Source organism: Crassostrea angulata, chromosome 6 (assembly GCF_025612915.1).
Source record: "Crassostrea angulata isolate pt1a10 chromosome 6, ASM2561291v2, whole genome shotgun sequence".
Taxonomy (NCBI): domain Eukaryota; kingdom Metazoa; phylum Mollusca; class Bivalvia; order Ostreida; family Ostreidae; genus Magallana; species Magallana angulata.
The window spans coordinates 283,911-303,919 of record NC_069116.1 but is presented as its reverse complement, the minus strand read 5'-3'; the positions used below and the strand labels follow the sequence as shown (position 1 = coordinate 303,919).

The 20,009-nt window shown below is 35.3% G+C and overlaps 2 protein-coding genes across 2 annotated transcripts in view; both read left to right on the top strand.

Moving 5' to 3' along the window:
* The window catches only part of LOC128190496 (uncharacterized), a 33,262-nt gene extending 21,392 nt beyond the window's left edge, over positions 1 to 11,870 (top strand). Inside the window, exons 3-5 of the mRNA XM_052862570.1 lie at positions 192 to 339; positions 2,535 to 2,779; positions 11,821 to 11,870. Coding sequence (XP_052718530.1) covers positions 192 to 339; positions 2,535 to 2,779; positions 11,821 to 11,870 — 443 coding nt within the window. The remainder of the gene's footprint in view (positions 1 to 191; positions 340 to 2,534; positions 2,780 to 11,820) is intronic.
* A 910-nt stretch (positions 11,871 to 12,780) lies between these two features.
* LOC128190492 (uncharacterized) lies at positions 12,781 to 18,263 on the top strand. Its single transcript, XM_052862564.1, has 3 exons — positions 12,781 to 12,853; positions 15,465 to 15,612; positions 17,806 to 18,263. Exons 1-3 carry the CDS (start codon positions 12,781 to 12,783, stop codon positions 18,212 to 18,214), a joined length of 630 nt encoding a protein of 209 aa, XP_052718524.1. The 3' UTR covers positions 18,215 to 18,263.
* Positions 18,264 to 20,009: the final 1,746 nt, after the last annotated feature.

Sequence of the window (20,009 nt, the reverse complement as noted above, 5' to 3'; positions counted from 1 at the left end):
TTTGTTGTCGCTATGAGATATATCTGGTGACTGTGTTGTCGCTATGTGATATATCTGGTGACTTTGTTGTCGCTATGAGATATATCTTGTGACTTTGTTGTCGCTATGAGAAATATCTGGTGACTGTATTGTCGCTATGAGATCTGTATGGTGATTGTGTTGTCGCTATGAGTTATGTGTGACATTTGCAGTGACCGCCTGTCGCTATGACGTCCTGAAGCTGGACCCGTCAGGAGTGATGATAAGAGAGACGGTATCCACCCCTGTCAACACGACCCTGTGTCACGAGCTCAGGACCGCCGACACCTGCAGTCCGGACGGGGAGCTCGTCACGTGTCAGTAAGTAATTACGTCCCGGGTCAGTGAATATTACCACGTGACATCGAGGTTTGAGTATTTTGATTAACATATTGTACTGGTATCTCAAATTCGCCCAATCATAGTTAGAAATAAAAACATTTTCTAATAAATATAGTCATCTAACATTACATGTATTTTGAATTCGATCATTCTTAAATTTGATCGATAACAACAAGGGCGAAATGGGCAAAAATAAAACATAGGCCAATATTTCCCTGAATACACTAAGTTATCTGATTTCACTTAAGGAATTAAAATTTGTTATGTTTGTCTATGATATGATATATTATTTATAATTTGAGACAGTTTTATTAAACTTTAAAGCGAGAAGCTTTTAAAGCAAACATAAATTGGAAAGAGTCATATTACATTGAAGAGTGTAAAACCAAGTTTTCACGTGTACGTAATATATACCTATTTGCAGGCTTGGGGTGAATTACATTGTAAAGTAATGCATTACATTACCATTACTTCATGAATTTGGGCATTATATTACCATTACCATTACTTGATTTTCTTGAAGTAATGCATTACATTACCATTACATGAGTAAAGTAATGCATTACCATTACCATTACTTTGTTTTTAGAAAGTAAAGCTAGTAAAGAGTTTTTGCAAATGTTTCAAATATAAAACACTCTTTAACATATATACAGGTTCATGCTTAGTATCATGTTCAAATTCAATGACTATACAAGAGTCATTCTTTATAAATTGCTCAATTTATAATCATCTTGTGGCATTATGAACAACATATTACATAAGTAAAATGATATTTATAGACAATTGGCATGATACAATGTAGGATACGAAATAGAGACACAGAATTACATGTATAACAAAAAACAATTTATGGAATAATGTTGCGGTTATCAAAAGCTAAATAGAGATATTTCCCCAGAGTACACAAATCTTTATAATTTTGGACACTTAATTGTATTCATTCATAAACAGATGGTTTTTCCCAGTTATATTTCTTAAGATACTGTATTTGAATCATATTTCTTTCTACTGAGGACACTTTAAGACAAAAGATTGCTGTTGCACTTTATGATCAAAGTTTCAAAGGGTTCATCTTTAACTGCATCTTGTTAGTTTGAAAATCTTCTCAGCTATACTAAATAAATGTTTTACAGGAGCAGTCGAAGCTTGGACTGAAAAGTACTGTTTGGCGATCATATTAAGTGCAATAATAGAAAAAAATACATGAATCTTGTACTTTCTATCAGTCCAAACTAATGTACAGTGTACTTAATATAAGAGAGAGAGAGAGAGAGAGAGAGAGAGAGAGAGAGAGAGAATAAGTAAGTAAAATTATTTTCAAATGGGTTATAATATTGGAAGTGATATTGCTTTTCATCATGGATGGACAGTGCATTCATTTTGCTTTTAAAGGTGCATGTCTGTCTCCTATTCTTTTGGGACATAGCGAAGGGAAGGGGATTGGGGCGTTTAGCACTTCTTATAACAAAAGATTGTTTTGATACGTAGATTATCCTGGGGGCTTAGTGTGTTGTTGACACATTTCTTATTGAAGTGCAAACTAATTGGAGTAAACTGTTTAAATGATTAAAAACTCTTAATAACAACACTCTTGAAAATGTTATGAAATTGTGCTGTTATATTTAGTAATATTAACAATTCAAAAATGAATTTTTAAAAAATCTTTTTTCATTATACAATTAAAACATTTTTATCTCAAGAATTATTTCTTTCTTCTTAAAAAATAAATTTAGTCAAATTCAATTTCAACTATTCATTTATTCATCACATTTTTTAAAGTGCACATATATAAATAAGCATAATAATGCAAAGTAATGCCATGTAATGCCAGCATTACACTAGATTTTGGAAAGTAATGAATTACATTACCATTACTTGTAATGCTAATTTTGTGGCATTACACATTACTAGCATTACTTTGAAAACATGTAATGCATTGCAATGCATTACCATTACATTTAGCATTACCCCAAGCCTGCCTATTTGACAATGTATTCTAAAAGAAATCGATTAACGTTGTTTAAATAGAACTTTATTTAAAATTCTCAGAAAAAGATTTATAAGGTTTTGATGTGCGTCATTTTATGGCATTGGTAAACAAAACAAAAATTGTATTTTTGAATAAAATACCGAAAAACTTCATTGTGTTAATCTTTTGAATTTGTCTACAGCCATGTTCCCGAATGGGAAAGACACCCGCTTGGAACATTCATACCACCTACGGGGTGTACCTTCTCCCAGAACCTGCAATGTCAGCTAGAAACAATCTGTCCTACTGAGGTTGAACAATCTGGAACTATACCTGTATCCAAGACAACAGAGAAAACCATGACAACTACAGAAACACACAGGAGACAGTTTGTAAAAACTGTCAAGAACCCGGTAAAAGTAGAGGCAACTACTGCAGAAACCGGAAGTGAAACAAATTTTTCGAAAAAATGAATTTTCTGATCAAATCAAAAATGAAAATGGGTTTTATAAAGCTTATCAAGCTGAATCTAACACTGAAATCCGTTTTAAAATCGGACAATGCATTAAAGAGATATCGGGGTTTAAAATTTGATTTTTCCGGAAATTTTGTTTCCGCGTCCTTGGTTTAAAAAATAGCGTAATGTTCAAAGTAAAGTTAACTCGTACCAAAAATAATTGTTAAGTCGTACTTGAACACATTCGGATTTTTTTTGTTAAGTCGTTCTTGAAATCAGGAAGGTTTTTGTTAAGACGTACTTAAAATCATTCGTATTTTTTTAATTCGTACCAGGAATAATTCGATTTTTTCATCTTTTTATTTTAGTTACTCTTGTAATTGGTTCAAGAGCTTTGCTTCTTACAGGAACTTCCAGCTTTACTTCCGACATTAACGGAAGACCCACTCGTTGCTTTGCAACGAGCTTTGCTCTAGTTTTTCTTTTTTTTTTTTTTCTTCCTAGACGCGAACTTTGAGGCTTCATATCTTGCTTATTTCTGAACGGTTTTTGCTCAAATTTTCAGGGCTAATGTACTTTACAAAACACTATCTTAAGCAATTCATAAAATTTAGAATTCCCTTTCCGTTAAAGAGTTATTCCCCTTTTAAAAATTTTTAGGGCCTTTTGTTTCCAGACAAAGGCTCCGAGACTATGATAGCAGGGAATGGGAATCCAACGAATTTGAATAACAGAGACATTGTAGTTGTGCACATCTGTTTTTGTTTTTAGATTACGTTTTTTATTTAGGAAAAGGTAGGGGGTCAAAAAACAGGATTCAAAAAAGTGCGAAAATTTAGACATATTTTCCTTTATATCTTTTAAACGAAAAATATTTTGTTAAGACATGTAGAATAAAAGTTGTGCAAAATATAGAGGGCTTTCATTTGACACCAATAAAAAAGGGCTGGCCCCTTAAATTAAGGGCCAATGGCCCCTGAAAAAGTTTGCTTAATAACTCAAAAACGGTTAGGATTTTGATATGGCTGTCGCTGGAAAAGTTGTTTGTTGGGATCTCATAAAGGTCGCTACAATGTTATTTTGTATGTGATTTGTGTAGTATGAGTGTAAAAAGCTTTACATGTTAACATGTACCTGTTATCATTTGACAAGTTAACGAAAGTCTTTGCGCGTACAACTGGCATAAAGTCACCGCAGAAAGTATGCTGGTTTATACAAACGGCATTAATTCATAAGAATTGTTTTTTTAGAATATACGTGCTTTTTTTAGGAGTTTAAGTCATTGTTGTTAAGTTCTTATAATGCTCAACCCTTAAAAACGGGACTTGGAAAACAAATCATTGTTTTTCTTTTCTAGTAAACCTCAAAATATGGAATTAAAAAAAATCTATGCATTACATTTTAGTTATTAACTCCATACATTTAAAATCTTCCTTGAATCAGAGCTGGTGTGTACCATTACGTAAGCTCTCCCTCGCCCGCGGCCGAGAAAATCGGTCACCATGGTCGCGGCTGGACTACCTAGCGATCAGGGGTGTTCTAATACACGAGAGTTGCGTCTCTCATATATGATTTTATTTATCCGCAAACCCATTGATTACACATGTTTTTTTATGGATTAAACGATTGGGTGTCAATTAAGAAATCGTTCAGTTAATTAATAAAAGCAATGTCATTCTCAATCTAAAGCAATAATAGATATAGATAAATTGTGGGTTTTAAGTTTAAAATAAATAACTTCTATTTGATAGAGTAAGGTCATGATACTGCAATTTTCAAGGCTTACTGGGTTCTGAGCTGTGTGGGTCTGTGCGTTGTACCTTTACGTAATCTATCGTTCGCCCACGGCCGAGGATCTCAGCCACGGCTGCACTACATAGCGGTTATTTATACACAAGGTTCGCACACCGAGACGCACACTTCCATGCATATGAACGTGTTTGAGTTAATATAGTCGTAAATACAAGAACTGTTTTAATTTTATGTTATAAAAGTTTGTCCATTTTGTATTTATTTAATTAAATTTGAGTGTAAATGAATATTAATGAACGATATTAACCCAAATCGGAAACATCGTCAGACATAAATTAATGGTTGGTTTGTTTATATAAAATATTTTATAAACTGTACAAATAATGTTTTAAATCAACAACAACAACCCCCCCCCCCCCCCTAAATATTAAACATTTAAATGATGATCATCCATCGCCCATGGCTGAGGAGATCTGGCACGATTGGACAAGTGATCCGCGGTCGGTTCGTGATCTTTTACCTTATCACGCGTTCATGTTTCATATTTTGGCATTTTGCACGGACACAACTATATTTATTGTTTTCAACTATTATTTTGGTTTCAGATGAAAAGATAAATTTATTTTACTTGTACAGTTGATTAAGCATTGGTGTATACGATAGCGTACAAGGTAGTTTAAAAATCAAATCAAATTATAATCAAAGTTCCATGTTACATGTTTGCGGTAGGTGCTAGCACGATAAAAGAATGTCCTGAGTTGAGGCATTCGATGATTATTTAAAAGAATATTCACATGAGTTTTAAACAACTTTAGATTAGATTCTGTCCGTCACATATTAATCACTTCTGTAGTTTTTCTACATGTTCGTTTCATTATGGAAGCGAACTCATTGCTGCCCCCCCCCCCCGCCCCCCTCCTCCCGCCCCGCTGACAGGAGCTCGCGCTGTACTTTTTTTTTGGGGGGGGGGGCGAAACGATATCAAGATCTGTCGAAAATCATTTTTGGTGGCTTCTTCTTATGTGTAACATTTTGTTTCACTTTCCCAACCGTTTGTTTATTCGGTCAGTCTGTGTTAATTCAATCGCCACGTGCGACCGAGAATCTTGTGTCGCTTCAGCGCACACAGCTCAGAACATATATAGCCCCGGGTCATCAATTGTTATGTAATTGAGTAACAGTTGGAATGGTGCTTTTACTACATAAAATATAAATAAAAAAATCATCCAGAAAAAATGTTACCGTAACTCAATAGTCAATACCAAAAATAAAAATCCGTATGATTACAAACTGAAATCGGTTTTTCAGTATTCGGCGGGATTTGATTTTTTCTTCTAACATTAGTATTTTTATTGGTTTCAGAGAATACGATGTAAAAATACAAACAGGAAATAAATCTGATATTATTTACATTGATAATGTTGAAAAATATTTAAAATTAAATAAGTCACATTCGTTAGAAAACACTGTTATACAAACATCCGATAATTTTTTTCCTATGTCGTATCATTTGCGTTAATAAATATGGTCTGTACATATCCATGTACCTCAGAAAAAATTCAAATGATTAAACAAAAAAGAAAGTTGTAATAACTATTTCGGATTTTTTTCAAAGTAATTTAACATTGTATTGAATCAGAAAAGAACAAGAAATAAAAATGATTTAAATTTTTGACTCAATCTTCGAATATATTACCGGCGCTCCTTACATGTATAACGGCGTTCAGTGTATATAGATTATCATGATCTATTTGAATTAAGTTCCATTCGTAAAGATTCCCTTAATAATTTATTGCATGACTGTGTACATTGTAGGCAAATCCCTGTGCGTTAATTACGTCTTGTTTTCCGTTAACAGTGGTTTAAGTAATTAAAATAATTACTTGTAAAAATATCTATAATCGGGATTCCAAAGAACTTACTTCCCGCAATTCATAGAAATGATCAGTATGTTTTCTTTCTATGTTTACATTTAATTTTGTTCAAATAATTAATAAATTTTCTATCATTTAAATTGTGTGCTTCATCAGATACTGATTCCAATTACCTTGAAGTCATTAATTTTTCCATTGGCTATTGACAAAAAAAGAGACGCTTGACCATCCAATGAAAACAAATATACAGAGTTTGATTGACAGGTTCAGCCAGGTGCAGGTCTCACCCGATGTCCGAGGTTATGTGTGCCGCGAGTGGTCGCAATAAGAGTTATCGATGTAAATAAATTAAAAAAAGATACATGCTTATCAAAACATGCTCGTGTAAGTTAAAGTTGATTAAGGCTTGTTCCAACAGAAATCATGTTTTGCAAACTGTATTTAATATTTTTTATGTATAGCGAATTTTAATATTGTACAGTCATTTTACCGGTAACGAATCAGTATGCGGTTTCTCGTGCATGCAACTATTATTATCAAAATTCCAAATGTTTTTATTTAAATCGCGTTTCTTTGTCCTTCTAAACTGTATCAAACTTCCGAAAATATAAAGGATGAATTACGGAGACAGTAATTTCAACACCCCCTCCAGTTTCCTAGTTTCGAATTCGTTTCCCAGTATCGAATTAAGCGCCCTTTATCACTTCTGACCGAATATTTTGAGGCGAATTAATTTCAAAAATATTCTAGAGGTACATGTTAATGGACTTATAAATGAACAAGGAAAAACGATTGTGGGAATATGTCATTTAAACAAATTATATGATCGTTATTTTTATCATACCGTTTTCCGGTCAAATTGAAACTGGACTTGAACAGTTTTCATTTCCGTTACTTTATAATATTGAATTTTCATAAAAACACTTTATAATAGTAATTGATGATAAGTAGTTGCCATTTTCCTTTGTTTTTCCCGTATATCTATCAATTTTTGCAGCCAAATAATACTGCTGTCGCAATGAACCGTAACTAGGAAAACTACACGTGGTTCTATTTGAAGTCGTAATTTCATTCAAAGCTCCATTATTATTTGATATGATGTATTATCTTTTTAAATGAATTATATTTACTAATTATTCACTAAATAGGGATCAATAACAAACTTATTTTCATAGTTAGGCTTAATTGTTTTCACACTTTCGTTTTTTAGCTCACCGAGCTGAAAGCTCAAGTGAGCTATTCTGATCACATTTTGTCTGTCGTCTGTCTGTCTGTCTGTCTGTCTGTCTGTCCGTCCGTCCGTCCGTCTGTCCGTCTGTCTGTAAACTTTTCACATTTTCAACATCTTCTCAAGAACCACTGGGCCAATTTCAACCAAACTTGGCACAAAGCATCCTTCGCCTAAGGGGATTTAAATTTGTGAAAATTAAGGATCACGCCCTTTTGCAAAGGGAGATAATTAGGATTTTATGAAAATTTTCGAGAAATTTTCAAAAATCTTCTTCTCATGAAACATAAGACCAGGAAAGCTGCAACTTGTGTGGAAACATCATCTGGTAGTGTAGATTCTAATTTATGAAAATCATGACCCCCGGGGGTAGGATGGGGCCACAATGGGGGGTCGAAGATTTACATAGGAATATACAGAGTAAATCTTTGAAAATCTGCTTCTCATGAACCATAAGACCAGGAAAGCTGAAACTTGTGTGGAAGCATCCTCAGGTAGTGTAAATTCTAATTTGTGAAAATCATGACCCCCGAGGGTAGGGTGGGGCCACAATGGGGGGTCGAAAGTTAACATAGGAATATATAGGGTAAATCTTTAAAAATCTTCTTCTCATGAACCATAAGACCAGGAAAGCTGAACCTTGTGTGGAAGCATCCTCAGGTAGTGTAAATTTTATTTTGTGAAAATCATGACCCCTGGGGGTAGGTTAATGCCACAATTGGGGGTCGAAATTTAACATAGGAATATATAGAGTAAATCTTTAAAAATCTTCTTCTCATGAACCATAAGACCAGGAAAGCTGAAACTTGTGTGGAAGCATCCTCAGGTAGTGTAAATTCACAGTTGTGAAAATCATGACCCCCGGGGGTAGGGTTGGGTCACAATGGGGTGTCGAAGTTTAACATAGGAATATATAAAGTAAATCTTTAAAAAAAAAAATTCCTTTCAGAAACTAATCAGCCAGGAAAGCTGAAACTTGTGTGGAAGCATCCTCAGGTAGTGTAAATTCATAGTTGTGAAATTCATGATCCCCAGGGGTAGGGTGGGGCCACAATGAGGTGTCGAAGTTTTATTACATAGGAATATATAGAGTAAATCTTTAAAAATCTTCTTCTCAGAAACTAATCAGCCAGGAAAGCTGAAACTTGTGTGGAAGCATCCTCAGGTAGTGTAAATTCATAGTTGTGAAATTCATGATCCCCAGGGGTAGGGTGGGGCCACAATGAGGTGTCGAAGTTTTATTACATAGGAATATATAGAGTAAATCTTTAAAAATCTTCTTCTCAGAAACTAATCAGCCAGGAAAGCTGAAACTTGTGTGGAAGCATCCTCAGGTAGTGTAAATTCATAGTTGTGAAATTCATGATCCCCAGGGGTAGGGTGGGGCCACAATGAGGTGTCGAAGTTTTATTACATAGGAATATATATAGTAAATCTTTAAAAATCTTCTTCTCAGAAACTAATCAGCCAGGAAAGCTGAAACTTGTGTGGAAGCATCCTCAGGTAGTGTAGATTCTAATTTGTGAAAATCATGACCCCCGGGGGTAGGGTGGGGCCACAATGGGGGATCGACGTTTTACATAGGAATATATAGAGTAAATCTTTAAAAATCTTCTTCTCAGAAACTAATCAGCCAGGAAAGCTGACACTTGTGTGGAAGCATCATCAGGTAGTGTAGATTCATAGCTGTGAAAATCATGACCCCCGGGGGTAGGGTGGGGCCACAATGGAAGGTCAAAGTTTTACATAGGAATATATATGGTTAATCTTTAAAAATCTTCTTCTCAGAAACTAATCAGCTAAGAAAGCTTAAACTTGTGTGGAAGCGTCCTCAGGTAGTGTAAATTCAAGGTTGTGAAAATCATGATCCCCAGGGGTAGGGTGGGGCCACAATGGGGGTTCAAAGTTTAACAAAGGAATATATATGGTAAATCTTTAAAAATCTTCTTCTCAGAAACTAATCAGCCAGATGATTCTTTATAATTGTTAAGACTTTGGCCCCAGGACAATTCTTTGGCCTCACAAGAAGGTTCAGAGTTTATGTACGTTTATATCCCATATATAAACAATTGTTAAGGATCTTTTTGAGAACTGCAATACTCAACATATGATATGACTATAAAATCGTCCTGTTAGAAAAGGGACTAATGATTATAAACATAAGAATATCCAGGGGAAAATGGATTTTATTTATACAGGATCAACATATATTATTGTACATTGTCCAGATAGTTTGTATTATGACTCCATTAAGCTGATTTTATCATACCTATTGTTCCTCAGGTGAGCGATGTGGCCCATGGGCCTCTTGTTCTGCTTTGAACATCCGGTAGCTCATATCTGGGGCACATTTTTAATTTGTAAACAATTCGGTAAATAATCGTGCAAATGGCAAACAACTTCACGTACTGATATAATATTTATTTCTGTGTTATAATCACCTAGCTAGAATTTTTTAAAACCTCAACTTTGTCTTCCACCAATAATTTTTCTAAAAATTTTTCGATACTGGCAAATATTCGTTACCGGTAAAACTGTACCAGTACTGAAACATCGTATAAAAACGTTATATATATATGTACTCTGTAACTAGTCGTCTTTTAATACATATACCTTTCTTTTGTTTGTTAAAAATAAATTCAATTTTGTTAAAAGATAAGCATATCATTTCTTCTAGATTTTTTTTTTCATGAAAATACCTACAAGAGAGTTTTGCCAATCACAAACAGTTTAAAGTACATGTAATGTAAAACACGGGCTCCATTTTGAAACAAATTGTCAGAGAGTTCCGAATGAAATCTGATAAACGTTTCACATGGTTCTCGCACGCTTTGCTCGAAATGATTTAAACGCATTGTCCGAAATTCTGCACGCTTTGTCCGAAACGCTAAACGGTTTACACGAAACGCTTCACGATTCACACGAAACGCTAAACGGTTAATACGAAACGTTTTTCGCACGTAAGTCGCACGCTTTTTTGTTGTTGTATAGTAGTACGTTTCAGGGTCTGTAAATTTTGTCAGCACGCAACAATTCTAAATTGCACATTTTCTTCAAAAATTTACAAATATTTAAATAAAGAAGTTATCTTAGAGAAAAGGTTACGTGTTTTGTAAACGGGTTCGGTTTAAAAAAAAAAAACACAATTCCTGACATGACACATGAGTACATACTGTTTATTACAATGCTTGCTACCCTCTGAAAATTTAACTCGCCATTAAATATCTCATTTTTTAAATAATGTTTGTTACGATTACATAAACTGTGTGCGACAAATAGTTTTCCTAAAACATTTTCTTATTTTCTTTTTCAAAACACGTTTTATATGCAGGCTTTCAATCACAACACGTTTTTATAACAAAAGCAGAACTGAAAGTTTAGTAATTATAATCGTTTGACACCATATCACATATATTTTCAACTCGCAGCAACAACGGAAGACCTACTCGTGGCTTTGCCACGAGCTCTGCTCTAGTTGTTAAACTAATTGGTCTATAATTTTTTAACAATTGTTTTTCGCCTTTCTTGTATATTAGTGATATCACAGAGAGCCTTTGAGATTCAGACATTTCTTTTTGTTTAAAAACTTCTTTAAGTGCGGCGTAGAAAATTGGTCCAATAATGTTCCAAAAACATTGGTAGAATTCACAGGGTATACCATCTAAGCCAGGAGATTTTTCTCCTTTCATATCAAGTACGGCGTTTTTGCATTCTTCGAAAGTAGGGAATTCATCTAACATCAATTTGTCTTTCTCGTTCAACATTGGTACCTCTATATTGTCTAGATAAGTCAAAATCTTGTCGGTTGGAATATTTGTGGTTTTAAACAGATTCGTATAGTAATTAATCATTTCTCCGATTATTGAATTTGTGGTATTTATCATATCTCCATTTGATGTTTTTAGTTCTTTGATTATATTAGATGTTTGATTTTGTTTTTCAAGATTAAGGAAATATTTTGTGTTTTTTTCGCCACTTTCTATCCATTTTGCTTTTGACTGTCTGATTACTAATGTGTTGTCGCTATGAAATCTGTATGGTGACTGTGTTGTCGCTATGAGATCTGTCTTGTGCCTGTTTTGTTGTTATGAGATCTGTCTGATGACTTTGTTGCCACTATGGGATCTGTCTGTTGACTATATTGTCGCTTTGCAATTGAGTTATATGACTTTTGCAGTGACCGCCTGCCGCTATGAGATCTGTCTGGTGACTTTGTTGTTGCCATGAGATCTGTCTAATGACTGTGTTGTTGCTATGGGATCTGTCTGGTAACTGTGTTGTCGCTATGAGATATATCTGGTGACTGTGTTGTCGCTATGAGATCTGTATGGTGACTGTGTTGTCGCTATGAGATATGTGTGGTGACTTTGTTGTCGCTATGAGATATATCTGGTGACTGTATTGACGCTATGAGATCTGTATGGTGACTTTGTTGTCGCTATGAGATATATCTGGTGACTGTATTGTCGCTATGAGATCTGTATGGTGACTTTGTTGTCGCTATGAGATATATCTGGTGACTTTGTTGTCGCTATGAGATATATCTGGTGACTGTGTTGTCGCTGTGAGATCTGTATGGTGACTGTGTTGTCGCTATGAGATCTGTCTTGTGCCTGTTTTGTTGTTATGAGATATATCTGGTGACTGTATTGTCGCTATGAGATCTGTATGGTGACTGTGTTGTCGCTATGAGATATATCTGATGACTGTGTTGTCGCTATGAGATCTGTCTTGTGCCTGTGTTGTCGCTATGAGATATGTCTGGTGACTTTGTTGTCGCTATGAGATATATCTGGTGACTTTGTTGTCGCTATGAGATATTTCTGATGACTGTGTTGTCGCTATGAGATCTGTATGGTGACTGTGTTGTCGCTATGAGATATATCTGGTGACTGTATTGTCGCTATGAGATCTGTATGGTGACTTTGTTGTCGCTATGAGATATATCTGGTGACTTTGTTGTCGCTATGAGATATATCTGGTGACTGTGTTGTCGCTATGAGATCTGTATGGTGACTGTGTTGTCGCTATGAGATCTGTCTTGTGCCTGTTTTGTTGTTATGAGATCTGTCTGATGACTTTGTTGCCACTATGGGATCTGTCTGTTGACTATATTGTCGCTTTGCAATTGAGTTATATGACTTTTGCAGTGACCGCCTGCCGCTATGAGATCTGTCTGGTGACTTTGTTGTTGCCATTAGATCTGTCTGGTGACTGTGTTGTTGCTATGGGATCTGTCTGGTAACTGTGTTGTCGCTATGAGTTATGTGTGACTTTTGCAGTGACCGCCTGTCGCTATGAGATCTGTATGGTGACTGTCTTGTCGCTATGAGATATATCTGGTGACTGTGTTGTCGCTATGAGATCTGTATGGTGACTGTGTTGTCGCTATGAGATCTGTATGGTAACTTTGTTGTCGCTATGAGATATATCTGGTGACTTTGTTGTCGCTATGAGATATATCTGGTGACTGTGTTGTTGATATGAGATCTGTATGGTGACTGTGTTGTTGCTATGAGATATATCTGGTGACTGTATTGTCGCTATGAGATATATTTGGTGACTGTGTTGTCGCTATGAGATATACCTGGTGACTGTGTTGTCGCTGTGAGATCTGTCTGATGACTGTGTTGTCGCTGTGAGATCTGTATGGTGACTGTGTTGTCGCTATGAGATCTGTATGGTGAGTGTGTTGTTGCTATGGGATCTGTATGGTGACTGTGTTGTCGCTATGAGATATGTGTGGTGACTGTATTGTCGCCATGAGATATATCTGGTGACTTTGTTGTCGCTATGAGATATATCTGGTGACTTTGTTGTCGCTATGAGATATATCTGGTGACTGTATTGACGCTATGAGATCTGTATGGTGACTTTGTTGTCGCTATGAGATATATCTGGTGACTGTATTGTCGCTATGAGATCTGTATGGTGACTTTGTTGTCGCTATGAGATATATCTGGTGACTTTGTTGTCGCTATGAGATATATCTGGTGACTGTGTTGTCGCTGTGAGATCTGTATGGTGACTGTGTTGTCGCTATGAGATCTGTCTTGTGCCTGTTTTGTTGTTATGAGATCTGTCTGATGACTTTGTTGCCACTATGGGATCTGTCTGTTGACTATATTGTCGCTTTGCAATTGAGTTATATGACTTTTGCAGTGACCGCCTGCCGCTATGAGATCTGTCTGGTGACTTTGTTGTTGCTATGAGATCTGTCTGGTGACTGTGTTGTTGCTATGGGATCTGTCTGGTAACTGTGTTGTCGCTATGAGTTATGTGTGACTTTTGCAGTGACCGCCTTTCGCTATGAGATCTGTATGGTGACTGTGTTGTCGCTATGAGATATATCTGGTGACTGTGTTGTCGCTATGAGATCTGTATGGTGACTGTGTTGTCGCTATGAGATCTGTATGGTAACTTTGTTGTCGCTATGAGATATATCTGGTGACTTTGTTGTCGCTATGAGATATATCTGGTGACTGTGTTGTTGATATGAGATCTGTATGGTGACTGTGTTGTTGCTATGAGATATATCTGGTGACTGTATTGTCGCTATGAGTTATATTTGGTGACTGTGTTGTCGCTATGAGATATATCTGGTGACTGTGTTTTCGCAATGAGATCTGTCTGATGACTGTGTTGTCGCTATGAGATCTGTATGGTGACTGTGTTGTTGCTATGGGATCTGTATGGTTACTGTGTTGTCGCTATGAGATATGTGTGGTGACTTTGTTGTCGCTATGAGATATATCTGGTGACTTTGTTGTCGCTATGAGATATATCTGGTGACTGTATTGACGCTATGAGATATGTGTGGTCACTGTGTTGTCGCTATGAGATATATCTGGTGACTGTATTGTCGCTATGAGATCTGTATGGTGACTTTGTTGTCGCTATGAGATATATCTGGTGACTTTGTTGTCGCTATGAGATATATCTGGTGACTGTGTTGTCGCTATGAGATCTGTATGGTGACTGTGTTGTCGCTATGAGAATTGTATGGTGACTGTGTTGTCGCTATGAGATATATCTGGTGGCCGTGTTGTCGCTATGAGATATATCTGGTGACTTTGTTGTCGCTATGAGATATATCTGGTGACTGTGTTGTCGCTATGAGATATATCTGGTGACTGTATTGACGCTATGAGATCTCTATGGTGACTGTGTTGTCGCTATGAGATATATCTGGTGACTGTATTGTCGCTATGAGATAAATCTGGTGACTGTATTGACGTTATGAGATCTGTATGATGACTTTGTTGTCGCTATGAGATATATCTGGTGACTGTATTGTCGCTATGTGATCTGTATGGTGACTTTGTTGTCGCTATGAGATATATCTGGTGACTGTATTGACGCTATGAGATCTGTATGGTGACTTTGTTGTCGCTATGAGATATATCTGGTGACTGTGTTGTCGCTATGAGATATATTTGGTGACTTTGTTGTCGCTATGAGATCTGTATGATGACTTTGTTGTCGCTATGAGATATATCTGGTGACTGTATTGTCGCTATGAGATCTGTATGGTGACTTTGTTGTCGCTATGAGATATATCTGGTGACTGTGTTGTCGCTATGAGATATATCTGGTGACTTTGTTGTCGGTATGTGATCTGTATGGTGACTTTGTTGTCGCTATGAGATATATCTGGTGACTGTGTTGTCGCTATGTGATATATCTGGTGACTTTGTTGTCGCTATGAGATATATCTTGTGACTTTGTTGTCGCTATGAGAAATATCTGGTGACTGTATTGTCGCTATGAGATCTGTATGGTGATTGTGTTGTCGCTATGAGTTATGTGTGACATTTGCAGTGACCGCCTGTCGCTATGACGTCCTGAAGCTGGACCCGTCAGGAGTGATGATAAGAGAGACGGTATCCACCCCTGTCAACACGACCCTGTGTCACGAGCTCAGGACCGCCGACACCTGCAGTCCGGACGGGGAGCTCGTCACGTGTCAGTAAGTAATTACGTCCCGGGTCAGTGAATATTACCACGTGACATCGAGGTTTGAGTATTTTGATTAACATATTGTACTGGTATCTCAAATTCGCCCAATCATAGTTAGAAATAAAAACATTTTCTAATAAATATAGTCATCTAACATTACATGTATTTTGAATTCGATCATTCTTAAATTTGATCGATAACAACAAGGGCGAAATGGGCAAAAATAAAACATAGGCCAATATTTCCCTGAATACACTAAGTTATCTGATTTCACTTAAGGAATTAAAATTTGTTATGTTTGTCTATGATATGATATATTATTTATAATTTGAGACAGTTTTATTAAACTTTAAAGCGAGAAGCTTTTAAAGCAAACATAAATTGGAAAGAGTCATATTACATTGAAGAGTGTAAAACCAAGTTTTCACGTGTACGTAATATATACCTATTTGCAGGCTTGGGGTGAATTACATTGTAAAGTAATGCATTACATTACCATTACTTCATGAATTTGGGCATTATATTACCATTACCATTACTTGATTTTCTTGAAGTAATGCATTACATTACCATTACATGAGTAAAGTAATGCATTACCATTACCATTACTTTGTTTTTAGAAAGTAAAGCTAGTAAAGAGTTTTTGCAAATGTTTCAAATATAAAACACTCTTTAACATATATACAGGTTCATGCTTAGTATCATGTTCAAATTCAATGACTATACAAGAGTCATTCTTTATAAATTGCTCAATTTATAATCATCTTGTGGCATTATGAACAACATATTACATAAGTAAAATGATATTTATAGACAATTGGCATGATACAATGTAGGATACGAAATAGAGACACAGAATTACATGTATAACAAAAAACAATTTATGGAATAATGTTGCGGTTATCAAAAGCTAAATAGAGATATTTCCCCAGAGTACACAAATCTTTATAATTTTGGACACTTAATTGTATTCATTCATAAACAGATGGTTTTTCCCAGTTATATTTCTTAAGATACTGTATTTGAATCATATTTCTTTCTACTGAGGACACTTTAAGACAAAAGATTGCTGTTGCACTTTATGATCAAAGTTTCAAAGGGTTCATCTTTAACTGCATCTTGTTAGTTTGAAAATCTTCTCAGCTATACTAAATAAATGTTTTACAGGAGCAGTCGAAGCTTGGACTGAAAAGTACTGTTTGGCGATCATATTAAGTGCAATAATAGAAAAAAATACATGAATCTTGTACTTTCTATCAGTCCAAACTAATGTACAGTGTACTTAATATAAGAGAGAGAGAGAGAGAGAGAGAGAGAGAGAGAGAGAGAATAAGTAAGTAAAATTATTTTCAAATGGGTTATAATATTGGAAGTGATATTGCTTTTCATCATGGATGGACAGTGCATTCATTTTGCTTTTAAAGGTGCATGTCTGTCTCCTATTCTTTTGGGACATAGCGAAGGGAAGGGGATTGGGGCGTTTAGCACTTCTTATAACAAAAGATTGTTTTGATACGTAGATTATCCTGGGGGCTTAGTGTGTTGTTGACACATTTCTTATTGAAGTGCAAACTAATTGGAGTAAACTGTTTAAATGATTAAAAACTCTTAATAACAACACTCTTGAAAATGTTATGAAATTGTGCTGTTATATTTAGTAATATTAACAATTCAAAAATGAATTTTTAAAAAATCTTTTTTCATTATACAATTAAAACATTTTTATCTCAAGAATTATTTCTTTCTTCTTAAAAAATAAATTTAGTCAAATTCAATTTCAACTATTCATTTATTCATCACATTTTTTAAAGTGCACATATATAAATAAGCATAATAATGCAAAGTAATGCCATGTAATGCCAGCATTACACTAGATTTTGGAAAGTAATGAATTACATTACCATTACTTGTAATGCTAATTTTGTGGCATTACACATTACTAGCATTACTTTGAAAACATGTAATGCATTGCAATGCATTACCATTACATTTAGCATTACCCCAAGCCTGCCTATTTGACAATGTATTCTAAAAGAAATCGATTAACGTTGTTTAAATAGAACTTTATTTAAAATTCTCAGAAAAAGATTTATAAGGTTTTGATGTGCGTCATTTTATGGCATTGGTAAACAAAACAAAAATTGTATTTTTGAATAAAATACCGAAAAACTTCATTGTGTTAATCTTTTGAATTTGTCTACAGCCATGTTCCCGAATGGGAAAGACACCCGCTTGGAACATTCATACCACCTACGGGGTGTACCTTCTCCCAGAACCTGCAATGTCAGCTAGAAACAATCTGTCCTACTGAGGTTGAACAATCTGGAACTATACCTGTATCCAAGACAACAGAGAAAACCATGACAACTACAGAAACACACAGGAGACAGTTTGTAAAAACTGTCAAGAACCCGGTAAAAGTAGAGGCAACTACTGCAGAAAACAAAGAGACCACAACGGAACAAGAGGAGATAACTCATCATATCTTTATCCGCGTGCAAAAGCATGTGACAGAAAAACCGCACTCCGGAGCGACAGTGATTAGTGTAAACTCTTTGGTGACCATTTTGTCAGCTGTAATGAATATTTTATTTCTCACCATGAAACTGTAAGAATAAACCATTAAAGGAAAAATAATTGAGTAAATGTGTTTTTATGGAACGTGTTGTGTGTTCATTGGTCATTTCACATGATTAACTGATGATTACTAGAAAGCAATAATTCTGGATTTTTATGACAAAGACATAAACTGTTAGGTTTATCAAATATACAATACATGGGGTACATGTATGAATTATATTGGTAACGCGGAGACAACGTGCTGTACAAATAGATGCAGGCTAATCGGTTTATTTTTATACGTTCTAGTTGCAAAAGATCGACTTTCAAATAGTATACCAATCTACTCTGATACCTAGACTTTTGGCATTTTTAAAGTTTGTTTTGCGAGGTTTTTGAAATAAAAATGGTCACAACAGTTGTGAGATGAAAAATAACCAGAAAGGACCAAGTTATCTTAAATAGACAAACATCATGTGTACATTGAATCCTCGACCTTGTCTTTATTCAGGTTAATAAGGTTTCTAACCATATACGTCCGGGTGTAAGGCTACATCGCAACAGCGAGTTCCCCTTTACGAGAAGAACTCATCCATCCTTCAAAACCAGCTACCAGCCTGTACGCGAAGACCAATGAGTAGAGATTTACATGTCCATGATGACAGAAAATCAGTACATTGTTTAATTATAGGAAGAGTCAAAAAGTCGTCAAATCATTATTGTGAACAGAGAGCAATAAGTTTCAGCTGACAACGATGTCAGATTTCAGCACAGTCAATAACTTGTCTCTGTATCTCTGATTCGGCAGTTATCTATCTCTCTAGCTTGTAATTATTAGAACGTACCGAAACACGCTTAGAGTAATTATTATTGTACGCTTAATAATATAGTTTTCAATTGGACAACTTATAAGAAAGTACATTTCACGGTGGTAAAAATAAAGCTATTAAAATAGTAATTATTCAAATTCAAAATAACTAATTGGATGTTCTTACATTCAAATGCAGATTTTGTGACATAAATATGTAAAATATAATGATAGGACCTAGCCAAGGTTAGGACTAGGTGAACACAACAAAGTGAGGGTCTAATCGTTTAATTACATACGTATCACTGGAATTCCTTGGTAATGCATAGAATTATTATTATATATAGGACAATATCACTATTAAGGTCGTAATTACAACAACTCCCACGATCTGTAACCGAACAGTTTCTTTATACTACGAGTGGAAATGATCCTCCATATAAAGTGTTCTTCACGTTGTGTCTTTGGTGTATAAACACTTGATATTTGACTTGAGGTGTAGGAGGTCTGGGTGCTGGCGGTCATTTTTAGGCTGTATTTATCTTTCAAAGAAGAGATTTGTATAAAGAGAAAAGAAAATGTCAAAATTTTAAAGCTGAAATATATTGATTTTTCTTTACTAAATAATATCGAGCGCAGCAGGATCCGCCTGGCTGCCAACTGAAATCATAAGCCAAAGTTAAACAAAGCGTCGCGCGCTCAGTCTATTGTGTGCGTTTCAAATAAATTGTTGTATAAAAATCAAACTGCACTGTGTTGAATCTGCGCTAGGTCCAACGGTCACACCGTTTACATATTAGTTTAAAGCTTTAAAAAATCAAATCTGAATGTTTTAATTTGTTGACAGCCCAGCCTCCTTAACGTTATTTGTCTTTAATGGCAGATAGTTTACTATAGTATCAAGATCTGTAATACCCACATTTGTTTGTATCTTTTGTCCCTTTCTTATATTGTACGGACTGTAATGTCTGCCCTTGCGTCTAACCTAAACGTATGTAAAGAGTGTGTGGGTGTGTTTGACAAATAATTTGTAAAGTTTG